We start from the raw sequence: 26,311 nt of genomic DNA on the forward strand, positions 1-26,311 counted from the left end.
TAAAGTAGAATTTCATGTAAACTGACTCCAGAAAGTAAAGTGACCAAAGACCTCACGGCTTCCAAACTAATGTAGAAACATATTCCTTTGACTCTACCTTTCCTGCAATTACTTTTTCATCCACAAGACACACCCACTCACCCACACAAACCAAAACAAGCCCAACACAAACCCTATAAATTTAATCAAGGAAGGAAAAGCAAGCATGAGATGTTTATTTCTATTTTTAAATACTTGGGAGGTGCCCCAATGCTCTCTGCCTAGATAGATAACTAAGTAGGTGCTCCAGAACAGTGAGATCCAGTGCACGATCTGGCACGACCAGGCACATTCAGACAGCGAAACACCAGAGCAGCTCAAAAGGTTATTAAGCAAGCTATTAAAAGCTTTTCAAATAATTGTTTCCTCTAAGCCAGGACAGACAGTAACTTGGGGTGTTGCTGTAGAAAAGAAAAAATACATATATACATGCATGTATATATATGTACATATATATGTGTGTGTGTGCGTACGTACTCAAGCACACCAAAATGCTTTAAGTAGCACTACGGTTTACAGACAACAAGACAGTCTCCTTCTTGTTCCCACAGTTCGTTTCTGCCTCAAGCAAAGTTGGTTGCCACTCTGGTTGCTCTCTTCCTCACCCAAATGGTTTGCATAGCAGATTTGCTGAAACATCAAGTTTTAACCAGGCCCTAATCCTGCTGACTTTTCTCGCAAAACTGCTGGAAAGGAATTCCTCCTGGCAGCTGCAATGCCTCTGCTCATTAGTTTACCAAGCAGCAGCAGAACGAACTAGACAGGCACATCATCTCTGTGCTGCTGCAGAGAACAGCGATGAGGACCAGGCAGGCAAAGGGCAGGCTCCCCGGCATATTGGAAGGGGGGACAGGAAAGGCAGAGGTCTTAAAAGGAAGACAGGAGCACGGCTTTCAAGAATCCAGGCAAATTATTGCCACACTTGCTGCTGTTGCTGGGATCACAAGCTAGGAAGAAACTCTCCTTTTCCTTCAGCCTTTACAAGTAAGATTAGAGGCTGGGGATGTCATCGCTTTAGGGGGGGTTTAGCTCCTGCTTTCAGGCACTGTGTTTAACCAGGCATGGCACAGAGTTATTCGCAATAATTCCAATGTCTCCTGGATACTAGAATAATGAGTAGGATAACATTGCAAAATAGCTGTCCACTTGCTCATGACATTCTTTGTCCAGACAGCACCCTCACATACAGGTCAGATCATGCAGCCCACTCAGCAGATACAGAAAAGCAAACGTTTTTACTTCTTGCTATGCAACTTCACTGAAGTAACCTTATTGCAGATACTGTTTATGAAGCACACTTAACGTAAACAAAATACATCTTTTGGAGGATCTGCGCAGAGCTTTGCACCATTTATGGTGACTGGTAAGCCCCATGGTGTTCAGCAATATTTTCTCCTCCTCCCTCATTCCAGGACAGCTACTATTTTAATAAATATTTAATACGTAGACAAGCAAGAAAGCATCACAGCTTGAAGTTTTCAGGTACTACATGCATGATGTTGAATTTATCTAACCCGGAAGCACATGGACATTGTATCCAGAGCCCTAGCAGCACATCATAGGTACAGCACACCGATCCGAGTACAATTAAAACAGTGCCACACTACAGCAATGCCAGTTCAGAGCAAAACGTGCCTTTGAGACCAGGCAGCCCAGGTCCTAAGTCACAGGAAGCCAGAGTCTGGGACCTCCGACCACCACACGATTCAGCAGCCTACCACTTTCACCAGGCACTGCCATACTGAGAGATTTCCACTGCATTCCCCACACTAAAAATGCCCTCTCACTTACCCATATTTCACTTTTCTCCTAAAAAGATCATCTGCCATGTGCAGCCAATTCTAACCATACGAATAAGCTTCCTAAGGGCAGAAAAGAATAAAATCCTTGCCTAGGAATACGAATTTTTCCATCTGTAAGACATATTCCAATTGCTTATATTCTCCTGCAAACCACGATCCTAAACCAGCCCTTGAATTTAAAAAACTCTCTACAGCTGGTTTGCTGCAAGTGGTATTTGTTTTCCCTCCCACCACTGTATTCATTTTGTGGAGCAAGGTATTACTGATTATTTTAATTTCTCTTCTACATAAGAGAAATGGATGCACACAAACAACTGCAGTAAGCAGAAGAGGAAGAACGCTTCACCTCCGAGTTGAGGATTTGCATACTGGATTTTATCTGTAACACCCACTGCAGTATTTTATCCCAGACTCTCAGATCACAAAAGACAGATCAGACAGTGACTCACTGCAATTTCGGTTCTGCATGTAGAGTTTCACGTGGACCAGTCAATTCTGATTCTGCTAAACAGCCTTCAGCAAGCACTTAAAAAGTAAATCATCTTCTCAGAGTTCCTATTCATGTGCTGCCTTCACGAGGAAAGCTCCAGAGATGGAAGGGATTTTAGTCAATGTTTCCCCTTTGTGTTGTAATGATTTAAGATTCAATTCATATTACATGGAGAGGCACTAATTCTGAAACACCTGCCTTAGTGATAACTGGATTAAGACCTCCAAACTTGCTCCACTCCAAACTGCAACAGCCTGCCAAATGATAGCAGTTGTCAATATCGACCAACTGGAGGCTGGGTTTTCCGTTAAATCCTAGATCACTCTTTAAAGAGGATTCCCCACAACGCGGGAGGAAGGGGAAATTTAAAAATAATAATAATAAAAAAAAAAATCACTTGACAGCTCTGGATTTGTTTAGCCAGAAGTCACAGCTCCTCCTCTGCACGCTTTGAAGGCTGCAGACTGGCAATGCTCCTATCAGATCCTTTCAAATCCCTTAAAGGTAAGAGATAAAGCCAAATAACGGGTAACGCCACCCACAGAGACAGACCTACATCTCTCACTAATCAATATGGCATGGGCACTAGGGAGAACAGCTTGAAGATAGATTTTGGGGCAAAAGGCTGAGCAGGGTAGGTGAAGAAGAGCTGAGCAGCTGGTTTCATTGCTAGAACAGTCAACAGGTTTGGGGTCGTGTGTGTGCCCCCGCCCTGTCTCCCCCCTCCCCCCCAAAAAACCTAGGGGTTTCTTTGGATTAGTTTGGGTAGCATGAAGCTTCCCTGACAAACACAAAGTGCCTCAAAATTAAGACCATGCTTGTCTGAAATGTAGAGAAAATCTTTAGACCGGTGGGCCAGACCAGTAATTAACAAAGCAAAAGACTTCCCTGCCTTTTTAATGCGACAGAAACTACTTCAACCACAGAACAACGAACTGCTCTGTTGCTTTGTTTTTTACCTTTACATCACACCCGCATATCGTGACCTATTCGAACCACGCTTAAAAGCTCTACCCGAGTGCTCAGTGATACATAACTTCCATTTTAGTGAAACAATCCATCTGCTCCATGTGACTCAGAGCCTGCTCTAAGAATGCAATACTGTTTAGGCCAACGGTTGCACCGCACAAAGTGTTTTGTTCACATGCATTCCTTTGGGATGACAGAGCCTATCCACGGCCGTAACGGTTGGGGCCTGTGGTTTTTTTCCCCTCATCCGCTGAATGCTGCAGTGACTAAGCTGACAAAAATTCCTAGCCAATTATAAACCCACTTAAAGAGACAGGCAATCCCCCTGCAGCCTTCTCTTGCCATCCTATACGGGAAGTTTCTATACATAGAAAAACATCTTCTCCTCCCAAGGCCTGCATTGATATAAAAGACTTTCTCTGCGCGCTCGACACTTCAAACATGCTTCCTAAATGGCATCATTTCCCAAAACTATAACCTTTAATCATCCATATATATCCTTCACACATCAGCCGGAAAAAAACAAAATAGGAGACACGGACCCCTCAACTGAGTTATATTAGTAAAAAGTAAGAGAAACCATTAACGGAGGGATGATGAGTATGCTGGGAAGAGATGAGAGTCTCAACAGCTACAGAGCACTGTTTATTAAGAAGGGAACAGTTAAGCGCCTATAAACCCTGTATGTTGCAACAAGGAAAAACCACATTAGGAAGGTCACATTGGTGAACAAACTGGAAGTTTGATCCACCTAAGAGCGTAAGCTGAACTCCAGCGAACAACGATGAGAACTTCGAGCTGCGTCTCAAATCCCTCTGAACATACGAATCGGCAACCAAATTCCAAAAAACACGACTTTCCAAGAGGGATCCTCAAGTCATGTGCTGAATTCATTCTTGCCCACATTGTCCAGGGCTACACAAATGGATTTAATAATCAGTCAGGGCATATAGAACCATGCTTTAGGCAGGTAACTACAAGTTCACTTTGCCCAGCAAGAAACAGTAAACAAAAAACTGAAAGGCATAGAGTTTCTAGCTTTAAAAACCCAGATTCCAGGCACCTCAGACCCTTGCCATTTTATGGTGGACAAACTAGTTGCTAAATCAGTTTTAGCGCTTGACTGATAGCACATGCACATTCCATTCCAAACACTGAAAATTTCACAGGGAGGGGGAGGAAGAGACAGTCGACAACTGAACCAAGCTGCGTTCACCTCAGAAGAAAAAGGCAATTCAACCATCTGTATTAACATACTATTATCCGAGCATCTTTCCATTACAAGTGAATTCTCGGAGCCATAAACAGACTTGAGAAGGAAATCACACTATTAGCGGGAAGGAAGGCTAAACAAAAGTTGTTTCATCACTGTTTAATGCTGGAAAACTTGTTTACCACATGAAAACAATCCAGGAAAATGCTTAAGGACAATTCATTCCTACATACATGCGTGCTTGCAGAGGGGAAAATGGCACTTACTATTCAAAATTTTTAGAGGCCATGATTGCTATCCAGGCTTGAACCTAAGTTTTACCTTTACTTCTTCTGAAAAGTAGGCTGGCAAGTTCAGTGAGTTTGTTCACATGCCCACCTCCAAACCTCCTTCACCCCATTTCAGCCAAATTCAATTGCAGATCAGTCATCATAAAAGATGTTTTTCTATAAATTCTATGAAAATGGACAGCTGGGTGGAGGACAGATCTTTTCAGGGCCCCCACCAATACAAAAAGACTGCAGCTCAAGTTCACCCCTCGTTAGACATCCACACAAGCATTAACTGTCAAAACAGAAATCCCCAGGAAAGCTAGCAATGCACCGCAAACAGGATTCCTTGCGTGGATAAGAGCCACAGAGAACTGTGGAAAATGCTAAGCCAGGCTCAGTTTGCCTTGTCCCTGCAACATTTGCAAGAACACAGCAAACACGCAGTTTTCATCTGGTTTTCCACTTGACATTTCCCTAACATTTTCCCCTATAACACTGCTAGCTATTCCCAGCTCCCAGTTGTTTTGCAAATTCATCATAAAATTAAAGTCTTACATTACATGTAATTAACTATCCAATACAACTATCTATTCTATTAACAAATGTATGTGTGATATGTATCAATGGGGCCTGAAAGTCCATGATAAGCAGGTTAATCAAAGATTTGGCTCAAGTTTAGATGCTTATTTAATTTCATAGAGTTAACGTGGTACTGCTGCACAGGAAAGCAAAACAAAAAATAATTCTCTAAACAACACCTCATCCTCAGTCTCCTCTAGGACAAAAGCAAGTCACTATGAACAGCAGAAGTGCTGCAAGTAAAACCAAAGCCCTTCGGTTTCCAACCCTAGCTAGCAACAGAATATCAAATTGCTGAACCATCACTAACATATAGTACCTTTGAAAAGTAACTTTAGGATGTTACTGAGGTTTTAAAGTAATTTTTCTTTGAAGTTTGAAATAAATAAGCAACATCTTAGAAATGTGATGTAATCTGAATGTGATCATAGACATCATCTTCCCATCCCACTCTGCTCCACAGCCTCAGGCCCCTTGGGCTACCAAGTCCCTTCCCTTCTCCCATGAGCCTCCATATAATGAGAGGTTAGACCAGGACAGCTTTTCGAGCACTACACATTAAAGACTGCACACTGTATGCGTGACAATCTAGTGATGCGTTTCTATCTTCTCGTAAGAAGGACTGGCATTGTTTTTTTTCCCCACCCTTTACCACAGAGCTTCAGAGAAACTGAACTGAGAACTAACATACATGCGACCCATAAAACCAGGGAACGATTATTTCCTATAAGTGATCTCCAACTATATTTTTACAGTTGTTATTCTGATAGTGAAGCACTTGCTTGGCCTGAGACAACTCAAGTAAGTCCATATTGTAGTAGCAATAAAGATTACTCAGGATTTCAAAGTTTCACAAGGCAAAAATTTAAAACCAGGATCGGCTTTCTGCCCAGCCAGGTTTCAATCACAACACACTCTTCTTTAATTGCAAGTAAGTTGTACCTATATGAAGCACAAAAAACTCTGCCTCCACTTCCCAGCTTGCGCAAGTTTATCGTGGGGTTAACTTTAGAACTGCTAATCCTCATTTTTCTTAAATCAGAATGGTCTCTATGCAAAATAGAGTTCATATTACTCAGAATAAATGGGCATATACATTTAACCACCCTGACACCCACTTACATGATACTGTACTGCCACGGAAACAACGGCAACATTTACTGCATCATTCTGCAACGCAAGGACTTCCCCTAGTTAATTGCATCCAGTCTTTTAATAGTGGAAAACAAAACTTCAAAATTTGAAGTCCACTCAAAAACACTACACATCTTTGTGCCAAAAGAAACTAGGAAGCCAATATGAGTATTCAACATTAGCACTTAGTGTTTGGTGACTAGCGCTGACTGCAAGATTCACGATATTCTTCCCAGGTTACGGCATTTTGCAACACAACAAAGAAAAATGGCAAGTATATGTTTGTTTAATTTTAGCCCTTTTCTCAGAATATAAACCTCTGCTACAGTAATTAACTGCAGACTGGCCTAAACTGCTCTGCAGCCATTCCAACTTACTAATTAAATATGCTCTCACAGCCATAACAAAAATTCTGGGAAATCTTTGGCTGAAGAGCAGGCTTCTCAGGAGGGGAGCAACAGTCAGGAAAAAACTTCATTCACAATGAAAACACTAACAACATTTTTTTAACGTGCTCCAGATTTTTCTAACTCAGTGACACCAACTGCACCTTTTACAGTATTTTTGTTGTTGTTGTCTACTCTTCTGTTTATTCCTTTCAGCAGATGTTTATTTGCTGGAGAGTATGCGTACCAACCAAATGGACAACCAACCTGTCCATTGCAAAGTGTGTTCAGGTTTGCAGTTTTTGGGGTTTTTTTTAACCCAACAAAGGTTAGGGTAGGACTGACATTACACAGACTAGCTTCACTTCACACTATACCACATCAAATTTCCTTGCTAAAAGAATAAAACTTTTAAAGCATGTTGTCCTCTACCTATACATGCTATTCCTACTGTATTTCGGGGTTTAAGAAAAACACACCAAAAAAAACTTAAATGAAGCAGCAAATAAAGAATACAGATGCAATTTCAAGCAAAATAAATGCAACCTAATTTGGCACCTCTAGCTCCCAACTTCTTCCTCTCTCTCTTCACATCTACATAGTTCACGCATGTTCACTATTTCTAAAGGGCAGTGGAATACATTGAATACTCCTCAGAGAGGGGAAAACAAGCAGAGAAGGGGAAAAAAAAAACCCACCCAGCACATGGTTTTCACCACTACTCTGCTGAATCAACAGGGAGCAGACTCCCAGATGGCGTACACTGGTTAAGTACTGCACAAGTCAATGAAGCTATGTCAAACAATACCACTCAACTGCATTATCTTTTGAGCTCCATGTAAACAAACAGGAGCAGATTCCGAATATTTGTGAGAATACATCATGTTACTGTCTCCATATGTTTAAACATTTTAGTAGAAGGTACATATGGACCACTCTTCCCACTCACTGTCATTCTCTCCCTCCTGTTCCTCATTCCCCACATACACCATATCTTTTCAGGCCACTGTCAAACCAATTCAAAAAGGAATAAGGATACATTTTCATTAAAAACATTTCGTGCTTAGCTGCCATCTGCTTCCTTATCAGTCTCCAAATCCTCACATGCCTTTTCCACGGTCTTCAGTTTCACACATTCGGAAGCTGAGAGTTTTCTTCTGTTGTATTGTGAAGCGCGATCTGTATTGTGAAGCGCGATCTACGTGAGCTATTGTTTTTCATGTCAAATTCGCCTCTTTTGAAACAACTGCTTAATGCTTACACCACTAATCCATGTTCTCTCTACAATGACAATTTAGACCTACATTTTTTCAGGCCAGTGGCAAATCTAATCTTAAAGATCCCTCGCGCACTTCAGATACTCGCCTTCGTTGTTTTTATGTGAAGCGTGGCTACTTCATCCCTTCATGCAGCACTATAATTTGCTCTCTCCCAAAGGGAGGACCCAGACTTCCAGGCTGTGCTCTTGTCCTCTCACACAGAAGCTGCAGTTGAAGCCATTACCCCTTCATAGCGGGTGTTAATAGCCTGCCCTCCCCGCAGCCTTTCTTTTATCAGAGTAGGAAAGGAAGGGTTTCCACTAATACTTGAAAACGAGCATCTCCAACTTAACTGTGGGGTGGGTAAGAGAGCAGACAAATATTTAAGGTGAAGTTAAGAATGAAAATACACCCACACACGACAGATCTCATATTATAGATCATGGCTAATTTTTCTATTACTTTCCTATATAAACAGTTTGCCTAGTTTATTTCTTCCGGTCCCAGCAAACGCAGACTTGTCTTGGGAAGCATTAGGTGGACTTTTTTGAAAAAAACCACAAAAGTTATGGTAGACAAGGGATCCTGAACTTCCAGACAGGCTTTCATGGTTGTAATTTAGATTTGGTTGCTGCAGGCTATCAAACACCTAGTGACCAAGGCAGCAGACCTCAAAACTTAGTCATCAGTAGAAGGAATATAGAAAACAACAAAAGGTTTCTTCACAGTAGACCAACGGACAGGCAAAGCAATCATGTCACCAGAGACTACTCTTTCAAGGGGTACAGCAGAACAGTTTTTCTGGTTCTCACATCAGTCACTGAGTAAGACACAGGCAGTGTCCATAAACATATTCAGCAGTCACAACCTCCGGGGGGGGAGCCCATAATCTTATTTGTACGTCGGGATGCTCAACTTTTATCTTTTCCATCTCTACCTGTGCCCCAAAGCACCACCACTGATGCAAACAACTTCAGGACTCTCTTTTTATCTTGAGGGAGTCTTCTACACGTACCTCCAACCCAAGTGAAGTACAGTTGGCATTTGACAGGCCAAAAGAAAAGTAGGTGCAAGTCAGAGAGGTGATAGCTTGCCAAACCCAACACAGCACGCCGCAGCTCCAAAGCGAGCAAACTGGTAAGGCTGCTGCCTTGGGGCACTCGAAGGTAAAGGAATGTATGCTACACAGAAACCAGGGCAACAAAACTGGCAGAGAAGCCACTCACACTTTATGCTGAACCTTAAAACCTTTTTTAAAAAATTTTTGAAGTTACAGCTTCTTTGTAGCTTGTTCTACCATAGAAATGTCAATGGATTATTCTAAGTCAAACACAGCATATCCTTCCCTCTCTCCTCCCTCCACCCTCAACATTGTTGCTGCACAAGTTATATTGAAGGAAGCACGGGGTTATTCCTTTGTTTGTGAACAAGAAAAAGAAGGAAAAAAAACAACTTCCACTGAATGGCAAAACTAAACAGAAGCCAGGCTACTTAAAGTACTAAGTGTTCCCACACAACATTTACCCACCAACTGCAGATATTTTAGCGTAAAGCCTAAACAAGGACAAAAGGGATTTAATATACACTCCTCCACAGATCCACAGCGATGAAAAATAAAAAGGCATAAAGGAACCCTGAGTGATAGACAGCATTTTCAGTTTAACGTTACTGTGACGCACAAGGAGAATGTCAGGGTTAAATTAGATACTACACTAGGAAAACATTCCCTGGAAAATAACACAGGTCTCTTATCTCTACTGGTAGGAAAATGCAGGTTTAAACACTCAGTAACTTAAAAGTCCTTGCTGCTATTCTTTTTCATGTCTTGTGTAATTTTGTACTGCAAGAGTCCTCTCCAGATCAGGAGTTCACTGCCAAAGCATCCAAGCAATCTACCAGGACAGACAAAAAGCTTGCTTTTGAACAACCGCACATTTATACCTCCCTTGTTTTTCTTCAGAATGGCTGTACTTTTGGGTTCTGGCGGGTTTGGTTTTTTTTTGTTTGGTTTTTTTGGGTGTTTTGGTTTTTTGGGTGTGGGTTTTTTTTTTTTTTTGATGAATGGCTAGTAAATTTAAAGTCTCCTTTCTTGAAGTCAGTGGCTTATTACAGCAAGCAAGATTAAACAGGTCCAATTATCTCACTCCTTTTATTGGTTAGAACATGATCATTTCTTTATACGCTCTTCATCCTAAGATACTCTAAACTACATTGCTTTTCCACAAGCTTCTAACAAGCCTTTCAAGGCTCTTTTCCAAGACTTGCTTTCTTCTTCACACTCTCCCATGCAAGGAAGATGAAAACATATAGGAAATGGTAAACATTACCTACACCCTTGCCTTAAAAGTGCTGCCATCACACTATAACTATGACCTCCTCTTACTTAAACAGATCTCTTCTCACGTGCATTTGGGATCCAAATTATTTTATCATTCCCCTAGAAGTCAACACTTTTCTTGCACATTACTTTAGTCTACTCCAAATAAGCCAGAGCACACAACAGAAAGCAAGTAAGTCGTTATGTGTCATCAAATACACTCTAGTTACATCCATTCAAACCACTAAAGGCAATGAGGTTGCACAGGCATCACCGAGGTCACCCTCTGCAGACAACAGTTACATCCTTTTAACAAAGACACAGATCTGGCCTGCAGAAGCCTAGCAGCTCATAGCAACACATGGTAAGAAAGCAATGCAGTTCATGCCCTCACCTTTGACAGAGTCTCCCAGTAACAGGCTAAGGGGTTTTCTTTTCTTTATTTAAAAACAAAGTTTATTTCCTGTAAGAAGTATTGATAAAAGCATAGCCCCTCCAACGCCTTTTTTCAGGTATATTTTTGGCATGCATTGACTGGAACTGCCCTAGAAGGTACTTTAATTTCAGTTCTAACTGAACACGAGGGCTTCACAAGCAACTGATGAGCCACTTTAGGAAAAACAGCGTCCCCAAACGAAGATAACCTGAATGCAGCCCTGTTCCTGTTTCCTCTCACACCGTGGTGTTTCCTGTCATAGCAGCTTTGGTCAAGACTACAAGTGGAATTTAGGAACTGTTCCTCCCAGTGACGACTGCTTGTAATTAAGCCCTACTGATACTGCAGGGCTCAGCTTTCATAAAGTTACAGGATGAACTCAAAAAGCCTGCCATATAATCATGCTATTTGAGTAAACTATGTATGTTTCCTCTATTTTTAAAAAGTAAGAAGAGATCAGGTTCTGTTTTTGCTAAAACTTGCTATCAGAAAGACATAAACCCCGTCATGCCAGACAAGAACAAAATGGGCAAGGATCATCTCACTAAGGGTCAAGATATCCACTGACACTTTGACACTACGGACTGTACCGCAAAAACTGGTTTCAGTAGAAGATCTTAAGTACAGAATCTTACCACTACAGGAATTTCTGAAGGTACATGCCAAGGGAGGCAAAGAACTAAGTCAAAGTAAGTGCAGTTAACAGCTTGCGTACGGCAATGACTCTGGCACACATGTAACATCACTTCAGCAAGGAGGAGGAGATGGCATTTCACAGCCACCTCCTGCCAAAGTCCTCAAGGGAAGTAAAACTAGTTCCAGCTTTGCTACAATGACTGAAGTTCTACACTTACTTTGCATCTTTTCTATGGGGAAGTAACCCAGAAAGTTTGTGGGGTTTGTTTGTTTTTTGTTGGGGTGTGGGGTTGTTTTGTGGTTTTTTTTTTTGTGGTGGGGTTTTGTGGGGGTTTTCCCCCGTTTTTTTTTGGTTTTGTTTTTGTTTTTTCTTTTTTTTTTTTAAATCAAGTGAGATGATCCTTTACTGGTTGGGAACAAATCAATTTGTGTGGTAACTGGGTAACTCGTTATGCCTACTAGACACATGAGCAGAATAAAAGTTCAAGTTGATAAAGAGCTTAAAATAAAATTATAAAATTAAACCCTTACTGCTGAAAGAAGTAACAAAAACTCAAAATCTACCCAAATCTTACTTTTCTGGCAGTGGCTGGTGGTCCAGCAGCGGTAGTTGTACTCATTGTTAATAGATGTCTTCTCGCACAATGGCTTCTCTTCCATTGTTCCTGGACACAAGTCCCCACATTCCTTTGGAGGTTTATTCCCAACGATGTAGTTATTGGACACTGCATCTAGGATCAGAGACCAGTCCACCGTGGAGAGGTAACAAAGGTCAGAGTTCTTCTCAATTCGTATGGCCCCGCGGGTTATGTTCCTCAAGTTGTGAAGCCCGATCTCTTTAAGATTTGTCATTTCAAAGATAACCAAGGCATAGTTGTAAAAGAGGTTCCTCCCACGAATGACTGTGAGGTTGGGAAAGAGATCGCTGAGGCTTTCCAAGCCTGCCACACGGAACAGCAGCAAATAGTCAGTTATGACAGTGAGCTTTGGGAAGCGGAAGTTGCGGTAATCCTCTGCTTTAGAGATGAGCAGAATTTGAAGGAAACCCTCAATTACCGTACAGTTCTCCAGGCGTTTCAGCTCATGGATATCATTGCGAATGTCAACATTTGGCCCGCAAACTGAAAATGTAAAAGTAGAAAGGGAAGTTAGTAAGCGAGGCATTTTTAAGCCTTTTGAAGTTGGAACATATGTAGGATATTCTGATAGCCATAACATTTTTACCTTCTTAATTAGATTGCAATGCTAAAATAGGAAATGAGTACTTCGATTTACACCTACATTGAACATTCACCTCATTCAACCTATCACTACAAACACTACTAGGACCAGCACAGATATGCAAGCTACCTATATTCTTCAGCAAACAGGGATATGTTGTTTATTATTGTCATTGAAAAGAGCTGCATTAGGTCGAGGAACATAATGATAAATCGAATGCATCTGCACACCCTGCTTCAAATTACATCATGACATGTGTGACCAGAGCAGGGGTTCAGCAACTTGACTCCAAACAAGTTAGGTAATATAGAGCGCGATCCACTGGTCACCACATTACTAATTTACCCTCCACCCCGCCTTAAGACACATGCACATAAAGGGGAACACTTTCCCAACAATGACAACTTCCATCTCAAATCACTCTTTCTTCCCAGGGTCACAAGCCAACCTAGCCTTAATTCTCAAACGCTAGTCTTGCGATAGATCAGCAACACCACAAAATCCACAGAAAGGTGCTCAGCACTTCCTGCACTGTGACTGGGAAGAGAAGAAAGTGCTTGGACATGTGTAGCTGATGCACTGAATTCCTGTTGCAAGTTTCACTGATTTGGGCACCAAGATACAAAAAAGTTTCTTGAGTTCTAAGAAACACAGGATTAAAATTATTTAGAAGAACACACAGCACCACAGTGAGTAATTTCCCCTGAAAACAGCAGGCTGAACTCCATGCACTCTCAAGAAAACAATGACCGAAAGGATCATTCCCCAATAAATCTATGTATTAGGTCTTTCCATATTACACACATAGCACAATAAAAATTGTAAAGGAGCTGGAAGAAAAGTGTTCTAATAATGTAATAATGAGACACATAAAATGCACTTTCATGTGAAACAAAGAACTACAGAGCACAGAGAGCTGTTGTTCTTGGAAACCCTCAGAGTTGGTCTTCTGTGGAAAACATGGAAAAAAGATTCCAGAGAATAGATAGTAAGTTTCTTGTAACAAACAAAGTAAAATGCCGAATTTATTTAAGCAACACAAAACTTAAATAAACCCCAAGCAATTCAATTTTGTGGAAAGGTTCTCTTTTTATGCAATACTAGGTTTAATTACTTTAACAACATCTTTTCCTCAGACAAGGGAAAGGTCTAAACAAACACTGGAGCCAAAAAAACTTAAATTCTAACCCAGACAAATTGTCCAGAGATTCAGAAATTGCACTGACAATAGAAAGCAGTCCTTCCATCCCACAACACTTATCTAAGGCTAATAACTTAAGCTAACAAAGGATCCAGAACACGAGCATGCTAAAACCACAGTGACTGTAATACCCAACAAGGACTTAGAAGATGAAATTTCAAGTCTTTAAAAGACTAAAGGACTTCCTTGTTAGAGGGACAATGTAAAAAAAAAAACAACAGGGCGAGATCTCTGTTAAGAAACAGATGTTTTCTGCACAAACTATTACCTAATCTTCCTTCTGTAAAGATCCAAGCTAAAAGTAGGGGCTATTAAAATGTAACTTGCTGCACTAGAAGCAGCTATGTGCAAGAAACTTCAGTCCCTTAATCTTTAAAACAAATAAACAAAAACCACCAAAACCAATGTACCAACAGTAACACTTCTCCATCACAACCATCGAGACAGCAAATCCCCATTTTAGTATATACTGACTACAGAACAATTGCATACTACTGCCTGGAATATGTGTCAAGGCTTTAACTTCAGGGAAACATTAAAGAAGGCAAAGGGATTGGCATTACCCAGCTTTAGAAGCCAGACGGGAGAGGAAGAATGTAAAAAACTCCAAAATAGTAGATTTGATAAGAAACGTACTGGTCACATGCAGCAGAAATGTCGGCTTCTCTCCTGAATCTGTAGGAAAGACCACCTCAACCCAGAATAAATTCCTTTCATAAGATGGCACCCAAGTCTCGCTTTCAACTTGTGAAATTTTCTTCTAAAGTACCCACCCTCAAGTGCCCTCTGCCCAAAGTACAGCACAACAGTATTTTTTATTATAAATACATTTACACTTCAACTTTGGGTTTCTCTTTTTTAAAAAAGGCAAGTTGGAACACACCATGTTTTTTCCAAACAAGCTGTTTTCTGTCTCTACCTGCTGGCAGGACAAGGTGGACAGTATGGTTCCTGTCATGGCAAAGCAAAAGTAGCAAAATTTATTTTACTGTCATAAAACTTCAGAAAGCCTAACAGCTCCAAGCCCTTTATTTTGTTAAAGAAATAAAATTTGCACTTGCGCTGACATTTTGTAGGCAAGGTTCCAGAGTGATGGGTTTAAGAACAGCTGAGTTACAATACCCTAAAGAACAATTTGTAAAAGAAATGGCAGCAACTGTTAACTAAAGCATTATATATCTGTTCATGGTCTATTCTAAGGCTGGGCTTTAAAAGTCATATTGCTTTTAGCTTCATGTTTGTTTCAGCTTGAAAGTTACTTAATCTTAGATATTTAATGCTTTTATAAATCAATGAGGTTTCTAGAACTTTATGGCAAAAGTATGCACTCAGTTGCCTCAATTACGAAACATCATCCCCTTAAAACAGAAAAGGATAAAGTCCAGTGGGCTCTAATGTTAGAAATTAATTAATTACAGATGAGCATGCTGTTGACGTTTTTAAGAACTTGTTAGTTTATTGAGTGAGTTAGGTTTTGTAGAACTTCAAGCATATAATGGGAACTGCAGAGATCCAAACATGGAACAGGACCAGCATCTTGATCCATACTGGCATTTGGAAAAAACATATCCAATTAAAGCAGATGGAATTTCTTTTTTTTTATTTCTTTTAAAGTTCACATTGTTCACGGAAGTTAATTATACCACAATGTATCATCTTTTTCTCACGTTTTTCTCACTGCCCTGAAAAGGATTATATGAAAAACAAATTAATCAGAGCTCAAAGTTAACTACAACTTCTATTTGGCTGTACTGTGTTTTCTTTGGATTCCATTTTAGAGAAAGTGTATACGGACTTACAACATAAACTGGTCTGTCAGACAGAATGAAGCGCACATAAAATGCTCTTTAGAGCATTTATACTCCATTTAACAGTTTCTGGTACTCCAGCTTGTAGAGCTTTTTCAATATGACTAGTATTGCTTACCTTTGTTTTATGTTCAATTCAGAATTGGAAATTAACTATTATGTATTTATTTTGCTCGCTAACAGAAAACGAAAATGCAACATCTGTTTATTATCATGCCCCAATAGTTTTGGACAGTTTATAAACACCCAGGATAATTACCTATAGTCAGATTCACGCTGTTTTCATTCAGCTGCTTACAGATTTCCAAGCCTTTCCTTAAACTGCCGATCATTTCTCAGACTTATTCTAAACTAAGCACCTAATTCTAAGCGAGGAAATGGTTCTTTAAAGAAATACATATTTATCTGTTTAAAAGATAACTCACCAATACAGTAAAATACCACAGAGAAGCAATGCATTGATTAGACGAACACAAGTGCCTCCCTGGGAGTAGCGCTTTAGTCCAACAGTACTGAGCTTCATCTACTATCCAACAAGAAGCAGACTTGTGCTCTTTTTTTGGGGAGCATCCCAGGGGCAAGCTGCAGGGCACGTAAACTTCCGAAGGCAACAGAAAAACCCACTCCACACTACAGCCTCTCTGAGGACCTGCAGCCCATTCCTAGTCAGAGGACAGATCCAAGCCCGATCATGTAACTGAGATGGGGTCAATGAACTACCGGGAAATACGATCGCACGTAACAGGTTCATACGATGAGATGAATTAATGCGACTGCAGCCTATTCCTTAATCTGGCAGAGGCAGAATCTCCTGGCAAGTCTCCTTTCTGAAATGCTGCTCCAGGCTGGGGCACCAAGGAGCAGAGCAGAGGCTGTGAACGAACAGGCACGCTGCGCAGCACACGGGTAGTGAGCTGATGCTCCTGAGTACACACAGACTGGGCAGACTAAAGTAAAACTGCATGTGACACAAAGAGCTCAGAGTACAGCGATTCAGTAGCTTCTTCTTGACCTTAACTACGATTTCCTAATGCTCATTTTGATCACAAAAACATTTTGACACAGAGAAGAGAAGAATCTTACCACCTTGAGCAACATCTGCTATTTAATCATCATCTATCATCAAATAACCATTTACTCTGTGCAGCACATCTTTATTCTTTCTATATACCCACTAGTTACTCCAGGTCACTAGCTACTCCTAAAAGGACTTGCCTATTGCCCTTCGGTGTTTCGAAGGAACCATTCTTTTTGCAAAATGGCATGCTACGAAAGACAAATCAACACAAAGCCTGCCGTTCAACGTTCAGCCTATAACACAACTTCTGCTTGCTGCAGCATCTGTCACAGCTGTACATATATTCAGAGCAGTTTGTTTCTTATCAATACTCAGGTGTTAGAAGGCAGGACGGACAGTTCACAAATTCACTGTTTTTAATAAGAGAAGAATTCATTTCCCACAAGAAACCATTTCATCATGGTGTAGTTCTTGGTTCCAAATCTTGTATTCCTCCCAGTTACTCCATTAAGCAGTTCTAAAGAAACAAAACTGCCTAGGTTTTTCTTGAAAAAAATACATGCCTTCACATTTTAAGTCTTGCCTTTGGCCCTTTACTTTTTTGGGTAATGTTAAGAGATTATATTATACTGAATGGCCTCATTATCCTCTCAACCAGCCAGAAGTTAAAGATGGAGCAACCATCACTATCTGGCTCTCTCAACACCCAAAAAAAAAAAAAAAAAAAATTTAAAAAAAAAAAAGGTCTTAAGACAAAGCAGCACCAAGGCAGCTCTGAGTCATCCCAGCACAACCCTTTCGCAAGTCTAAAGCCTTTTCAACCTAAGTCTGCTCCAGCTGGGTCAGGCTTTCCCTAGCAACAGCGACTTGTTCAGCCTCTGCAGTCATTTACATTTCTGAAATGAGAATCAGGATAGACAGCTTGCCATTAACATCTAAGCAGCAATCTTGAAATCAACTCCCCTTTCACCTTTCTCCTGTTCGGTACACGCATGGCGTGTTCCCAAAGCAAGTTATGATTTCTCTTTGTTTTCCCTCTTCTGACTTCCCTTCTGTGAAAACTGTTTCCTTCACTCCCAAGCAGAGATGCAAAGCTTTATCTTGAGTGTGGAGCTTGGACACCTCCACCTTTTCTACTGAAAAAAAAACCCCACCACCAACGTATCCCCTTACACTGGCTGCTGAAGCAAAGCACTGAAGGTGCAAAAGTTGTTCTAATTCCGTATCATCCTCCTGCCCAGGGGCTGAAACACCCATTCTGAGGACAAAGTCTGTGATCCACAAGGTACAGACCTGGTTTCTTAAGGGAGGGCATGAGGTTGCTCAACTTCTCATCTGCCCCGAAATTTCGTACAGTGGTAACAAGTACAGTATGTTACCATTAGCACTGGATGATTTCCTACACAAAGAAGGAACTACGAGGCCTAATACAAAAAACAATTGTGGCTAGTTCTGCTTTTAGCAGAGTAACATGCTTACACCACCACAAGAAAAATCTCACTTTGCCAATAATAGCTTTTTGTGAGCACACTCCACTTCAACGAGAGGTCTGCCTTCCCAGACAGCTACTGCTACCCCTGGGTCAGCTAAGAGCTGATGTTACTGAACACAGCAACACTGCTCTGTCCCAAACTGCTCTAATGAAAGAGGCTTGGCCACGTCATGCCTCAGTAATGTCAGCTCAGAGCTGCGGGTCTTTCCGGGAGATCCGGCACATCTTCTGAACAGTGTTGTTGTGTATTCCCAGAGTCACTTCCTTTTCATCATGTGTTTTTTAATCTGTGGCAGGTCCTTATCAAAAAAAAGGCTCCAAATCAGCTACTGAACATGGCTGCGGTTCAGCAGCCCTCATCCCAGACCCACAGCTTGCAGTGTACTTTTTAAGACAGGCATCTTCAGAGCCACCATCTCTCTCTCTCGTAACAACAAAGAACACGTTTATTGCATTGGATGGATTTAGATGTGCACAATGTATAATGGCCTGCATATTGACACATTTATTATATATTGCATCAACTCAACAGAGGGCTGCCTGGCACATTGGAAAAAACCCAATGGCTCAAAAAAATTCCTTGCAGACGCTTGAAGGTTAAAGAACAACTCTGGGTAATGACAGCATCCTGATCTCCATGGTATCTGAAAAATTGGTTTGAATCAGGTTAGGAGCAAGGAACTAAACCTACAATAAAGCCCATAAGCAGATTTAAAAGGAGCCTTTTTTCTACACGACTGCAGTTGCTCAGAAGAGAAGCAGGAGGACACATCAGTGAAAACAGAGGGAATAGTCTGAAAATGTTACACCCACACAGATTATAAACAGGTAAAAGTAAAACTTGACCTTAACCTCTCTCTTCGTTCTTACTGCTAAGTATTACGCATGTTTTAAGAAAACCAACAGGACTGTCATACAGCCCTGAAGAGGAGAAATCTTCAAGTGTTCTTATTCAGTCATCGCTGAACAGAGAGGTACTGCAGTCCACAGCCTGGGCTTAAGCCTGCTTTGTTCCTGTAGTTTTACTCCGAGACTTGGAAGGCAAAGATAGAAAGACTGAGGAGGAACCGATTAGCAACCACAGTTTCCCTTCGAGCCCACGAAGAATTCCAGCATAGTTGTACCATCTGCAGACGCAGGGGAAAAAAATTACTACAGAAGCCTAAGGATTCTTTAATTGCATACTATGCAAAGAAGAAATTAAATGTGGAGTTCACAGAAATCAGTGGTTGGAGAGATTGCTTATGACACTTTACATTAACACAGGATTCCACCACCCACTGAGCTCTTGGTTTTGCCGTCGTAGTGACACTATGAATGAAATATATATTTTAGTGTCTTTAATGTACTTACACAACCTCCCACAAAATTTCTGTACTCTCTAAGCTCACCTATCCTGCATGTGTCACATCAATCACTAGATCTCTTCCCAGGGAAGCTAGCTTCTGTACTACCTCTTGGGATGTCAGAACCCACAACAAGGAGGGAACTAAATCTACAGCACATGATTCAATCTATCTCCCTAACCACTGCACTATTCCCTTTCACTGAATACGCTACATAAACCGCTTTACATTTACCAAGATTTTATGAAGTTACATCTCTAAGCAGGGGATGTGGGGGGAGTATAAATAAAAGGCACCCCACAACTCAGAAAATGTCAACCATTTTAGCTTTTGCTAAGAAAGTCTATAATTGAATTTCAACTTCTGTATTTCTAGCACTAGCACAACGTTGCCATCTTTGGCTTGCAAAACATGAAAGGGAATACTCAAATCCAAACAAAAACCAACTGTTTCCATTTGAATGTAAGTCTTGAGAACGTTCTTGTTTACACACGTATGGCGCAGGAAGAGGGCCTGGGGTTTTTCTTCATTTAATTAAAAGTTAAGCTTTGGAGGACAAAGCCAGACCCACCCTATGACCTTCTAAACACTCAAGGGACTGGAGATTATACTGCAACGTAGCTTGTCGTTTCTGAGAAATACAGGCTGTTATCACTAGTTTACCTTATGTCACTCATCACCCCTAACAGCCTTTTACAGAATTCTCTCCCAGATTTAGAGGGAAAAAGTGGCGTTACAAGAGGCCCATCAAATTTGACCCAAATACCTCAAAATGCAACTGGATTCCCCTTCTCCACACATGTTCCTGTTGTCTCCCATAGCCCTTAGCAAAACACACACATCCTACTTTAATTTTCTTTTCTACCACTCTACTAACTATATATTCCAAATCCAAGTGCCGCTGTGTTACCAAGCTGACCAGAACAAAACATTCACAGAAATAACACACAGAAGGACTACAACCCACATCAAACTCAAACTGGCTCTGCCTTTTTGCTCTTGCAATTTCAGCTGTCACTGGCTAAAGATATCTCTGGCATTGCTGCTTTCCATGAACTTCCTCCAACTTCCCCTTAAGTTCACACAAAAAAAATTTTCAGAATAAATCACATTTCTGTCCCTCATCTCACTTGCTTTCTCTCTGCCAACATTTTACTTTGAATGTCAACAGCAACAGCAGCTTAGCAAAAATTGAGCCAACAAAATGAACTGAATCTCTTTAATAATATTGATCGATGTCTTCTCCACACAGCTCACCAGAGCAAGTGGGTCTAGATTTAGCCTAGCTCACGTGAAAGCATCCTCATGACAAAGTCATCCCCAAATTAAATCCTCTCCCACCAAGACCGCACCGACCCAGCACACCCCCCAGGGGTTCCTCTGAAGCCACATCTGTTACCTCCTCCTACCAAAATAGCGTAATGTGAGTGAGTGGCTCAGTTGGCATGAATTTCTGTTCGTCCTTGTGGGTACACAGGATAACAATGGAGGAAGACATTGTAGAGCTAGTAACATTCAAGTGGCTGAGCCCCAGAACCCCTGGCTATGCAATCAAGTAAAAGTAGCACCAAACTTTTAACTCTGACCTGTAGTGCCCAGGTTATAAACAACACCTAAAAGATTCTCTGCCACTCAACCAAAGAAGAAAAAAAGATAAAAAGCTAACAAAGCCTACAGTAAATTCCTCACCCATTAATGCCCAGTATATGTCAAATATTGAAAGCCATTGTTTGAGCGTTACGGTTGGAGCTGAATGCTTGAACCTCTGGCGAGACGCTTCTGTGTATTTACAAGGGAGGGAAAACCGTTCGAAGCACTGGCTGAATGCAAATCCAGAATAATTCCACAAACTACACTGCAACACTTCAGCGTCACAATATGGTCAAGTTTGCCAGCTTGTGAGAAAATTGTCGAAGTCAGACAAAAAAACCTGCAGAGGCAACCAGGTAATGCAAGAAAGACAGACCTCAAACCCCTGCACTCTTTCTTAACCCTGCATTATCACTCTTCTGACAGCACCACAAAATAAGAGCATCCCCTTCTATACAAAATACGTAACGTGAGTATGTAGCATGTGATGATCAATAACTATGCGAGCAAAACATTTTTTTAACTGTGATGATAATAGTGTTTAAACCCTACTCCAGTAGCTTCAGTCTCATGACTGCTAAAGCAAAAAAAGGAAGACTGAAATTACAAGCTGTTTACAACACTGGATTTATTTTTCACAATCTGTGACGACAATAGAGCTTAACAGAAATTGTGTCTCCTGGGGACTGTTCTTCTCCACCTTTAAAAAAAAATAGTTGTGTGCAAGATTTTATTTATTTATTTTTAAAATAGCTGTCTACACATCTAAGTGACTCAGCAACTGGCTGACAGAAACCTATGGGATACACACTTATTAGGTAGCCGGCATAAGCAGCCAATTCTTCCAGAATGAAAATTCATCATGTGGCTGGGCTCAGCAACTCACATTTAGGAAGACTTTACTAGGCTTTTAGCTGCCTGCTGAGTTGCCATCCTTCAGTAATCTAGGAAACCCGCCTCTCTTCAAAGTTTTTTGGGGATGTTTTTCTTCCATTTTTAAAAAAATGACTGGCCAACCAGGCCAGATCATTTAGGCTTCATTAGAAGCAAACTGACAAAACAGTATCATAACATGTAACTGCATCCATAATACTCAGCAAAAGGATTTAATAGAGTGTCATAGGGAAATCACAGAAAAATCCACAGAAAAATTGTAAGTCTGATGCAATTACTCCTAACAGTATGCAACACATGGCCCTACTATCCTGCGCTAATCATCTCTTACATGATGAAACACAGAAATTCTACATTCTCCGGCCTTCCATGGTAATGTTTCTGTTTTAACAAGCTGAACTAAGACTTCTATTAATCTCATAGTTCCATCTGAGCAGAGATTTAAGATAATTTTTTAAAAAAATTATCTAATCGCAGAGAAGAAAAAGACAGTGCTATGAAACTTCATTTAACAGAACAGGGAGCCCTCTCCTCGCATGGCATGCTACGCAGCTTAAAATCACATAGGTCGTGCTGTAACCTGCTTTCTCAAGGCAGTTAAAATATGACCAACTTGCAATCCCCAAAAAGGGCTTTAAAGGTATTAAATTACATATATGCAGGTGCTCTGGGGCTTTCCAGTCATGAGCTAACCAGACTGAAAAAGGAGCCTTCCTCTCCAAATACAAGGTAAAACATGTGAGTTAGCACCAGAGACAAAGTGACTAGTAGCTCAGGTCTTACCAACCAAAAACAGTTGCACCAGAACACAATTTAAGGCAAATATAAAACGTACCTATACCAGTAGGAGTCCTTATGTGAACTCACTTTTCTGGCCCACTGGATGCTTTTGAGTCACTTTTAGTATCACAGACACAGCCCAGCCAGAACAGCAGCAATCGCACAGGGTATTCATTGTCTCAGAGCCATCACAGCACAATAACCAGGAGAAAAAAAAAAAACAACAAACAACCACACACCTGTGTGATAGCAGTCAAGGTAAGTCTTGCCACAAACAAAGCGCCCTTAATGCACACGGGTGAGAAGCAACCAGATAAACAGGGTTAAGCACGGAAAATTACAGCCCTTTTAGGCACAGTCAACCACCAGAATTCCAAGGTTTTCATTTCTCTAAAGACAAAAGCTTCCAATTCTAAGTATAGATTTCCAACACATCTATGCAGATATTCTGTTCAGCAATTAATTTACCTTCACTGTAAAACAGTGAAAATAAAACATATGAAAACTACATACACACCTTGTTAAAAAAAGTGCCAACAGTAGTATACTCCCAGTCGCTTGTGCACACTCAGCTTTTAAGTTCAAGGTGACATTTCAGCCCATACTCTCCATTTCACATTTATATACTGCCCAAGACATTGGATTTCCAACCCTATACACGCTTTTTAGACCCTGCCTATAAACACTGTGGGTGATGCACAAAGTTATAATTCTGGTTAACAAAGTAGTTTAGATATTTAATCAGCCTAGCCGTACTGAGTTCTACTGCTTGGCAACTGCAATTATTGTCACAACATCCACTTTTAGCAGAAGAGGACTGGAACAGTGGAGCAAGCAGCAGAATTATTATTCATCCTCCGGCAGGTACTTCCAGAGAGCCTGGGATGCAAAAGGTTGCCCTAACACATTTCTAACAAATCCACATATGAGGAAACACTGGGTCCAACATGGTTGGAGAAATACAGCCATGGCACGTTTCATGGAGCAACTCATCATCAGGGGTTATCTACTCTGCTTCCCTTCCAAGCCAAAACTTGGGGGAACAGTGTTGGAAGCAGGGGATGCAAGCAGTTACAGGAGATGGGACTTACAGCCAAACCAAACAGCAATACCAAACCTGGATGCTTGAGACACCCCCAACTTCTGGCACCTCCCTTTGCTGGGGTTCGCAGCTGCACATGCTCATTCCAGAAGGTAAATCAGAGCAAGGCTGAGATGGAGATCTCTGTCTTCATCATTATTTTTACCCTATTCCTTATATACACAACCCACTCCTAGCTGTAGACAGAGCTGGAGAACACATACTTAAGCTGAGTTTTGCTAACTCCCTGATATTATTTTACTGTTTGTTCTGGTCTTGAAGAAGAGGACATAAGAAATTAGAAGACATCTGAGCCAGAAAGACAGATACATCAAGGAGAGAACAACCAAGTGAAAGAACAGAATAGTGGACTAACTCTAACCAATGCAATTCAATCACTAAGTTTCAGTTGTCGCTTATATACATAAACATTATATTCTGACACCAAATGAAATTGAACTACTTCATTTTGCATTTATATTTCAGGGGGTGGAGGAGAAGGTTGGCTGGTTTTTTTAAGTCTACTGGGATTTAGTAACTACTAAGCGATGGTGATTTTTCACTAAAAATGGTTTCTCTTTCGGTACCTTTGCTAAACCAAAAGATGAGTAATGTATTTACTTAGTACTAACATCTTTGTCCGGTTCTACAGCTCTGCATTTATCTTGAACAATACAACATTAGAAATCTGATCAGAAGAAGGGAATGTTACATGGGATACATTTTTTAAAAAAAGGTTTCAGTTTGTTTTTACAGCAGATATCTACAAAGGGAAATTTACAAAACAAGATTTTAACTTGGAAAAACAACTTCAGTCACCTTTAAAGTGAACGTGTTGCATCCACTAGGAAAAAGTGGATCTAAGCACGCTTTACTAGGTTTAACCTGAACCAATTCTTGAAAAGGACAATTATTGGAAAGATCATAATCATAAAAGACCTCACCCTCTCAAAAGTCAGTTTTCATTGGTGAGGGAGGGGGATGGGACACGACATTTTTTCAGACTCAGATTTTCATAACTGCAATAGAATTTATCAACCACCATGACCTGGCTGACTGAATTCAAACACAAGTATCCTCCCTGGATACTGGTGGAGTGGGCTACTGCTGTCAAAAGCTGGTTTAGCACTAGAACACCTGGAACCACGGCCTGCCGAGCAAGTCTGTTTCTTCAGCAAAGTGCTCTGTCTGTTAACAAGTGTGGACCACATGATATTTAAATTATTATAGTAAGTATATCTATAATTAACCTATGATAAGAAATCTTTCCTTGGAGATCTTAAATTAAAAATTACTTTCAACAATGAATTTATCCACTGCAACACAGAAGAGGAGCCAGACAGAAAAAGGGAAGCAACACATGAACCCTGTATTAAATTCTTAAATAAACCTGAATGACACATTCTTTAGTTTCATTACATTCTGAAACTCTCTTACCATGAGTAAGAATACAGCTGCTTTGTATTGTGCAAGACAGACAAAAAAAATATTACCTGATGTTCAATATCTACCATCTCTCAAACAGAGGGACCATCAGCAGAAATAATTCTGCACCTCTCTTCACAAGAAGGAAACCATCATACAGGCAGAAGCTGCTCACAAGACATCAGAATTGCATCAAAAAAAATCTATTTCTGAATCCAGACTACTTTATATTCCACAAAGCTTTGGCAAGACTGCTTTCTTCGGACACAAGAAAGATTTCACCAAGCTCTGAAATCCCAGAACTAATTATAGTGCCCCACATCCTCCCTTCTCCCTGCAAATGTATGGTAAAGCCAGAGTCTTCCTTTACCTTACAGAGCGGGCAGCTAATCTCCACGGCAAAGGATGTGCCACTACCACCACTCCAAAAAAAAAAAAAAAAAAAAAAGTTGCTCTGTGTGTAGTTATGATTTGCCTGCCCAAACAACATTAAGTCACATCAGCCAAACAGCTCCTGCCAACATAAACTGCACCTACGGGTGGGTGTTCGATGGCATAACTGCATTGGGGAACAGTGCCACATACACATTGAAACACAGCTATACTGCAAAGCTTTAAACTCAGCCTGAGAAAGAAAAACATAAATTAACGGGACACACAAGAAAAAGAGTGTAGGTAAAAAGGATCTGAACGGGAAGACACAAAAAATAACCTCCTTTCCAACCGCCAGCTTGAAGGCAAAACCATCTGGAGAGCAGCGCTGATGGACAGTCCTTGGCCTCACCTCATTTGTCTGACAGCTCTACCAGCCTCTCACTGCTGTTGTGAAAGAAAACCATGGTATTTGTGCAAGGTTAGCTGGTTCCATGTTAAAAAACCGTATCTGAGCGAACTGTGCTTTGCTTTACCACATGTCAGCTTCA

General features: G+C 40.8%; 1 protein-coding gene across 2 annotated transcripts in view; it reads right to left on the reverse strand.

The window, feature by feature from the left end:
• The window catches only part of IGF1R (insulin like growth factor 1 receptor), a 188,824-nt gene that overhangs the window by 142,615 nt on the left and 19,898 nt on the right, over positions 1–26,311 (reverse strand). For both annotated transcript variants that reach the window (XM_075431314.1, XM_075431313.1), the window contains exon 2: positions 12,108–12,653. In XM_075431314.1, the coding sequence (XP_075287429.1) occupies positions 12,108–12,653 (546 nt within the window). The remainder of the gene's footprint in view (positions 1–12,107; positions 12,654–26,311) is intronic.

Source organism: Opisthocomus hoazin, chromosome 10 (assembly GCF_030867145.1).
Source record: "Opisthocomus hoazin isolate bOpiHoa1 chromosome 10, bOpiHoa1.hap1, whole genome shotgun sequence".
NCBI lineage: Eukaryota > Metazoa > Chordata > Aves > Opisthocomiformes > Opisthocomidae > Opisthocomus > Opisthocomus hoazin.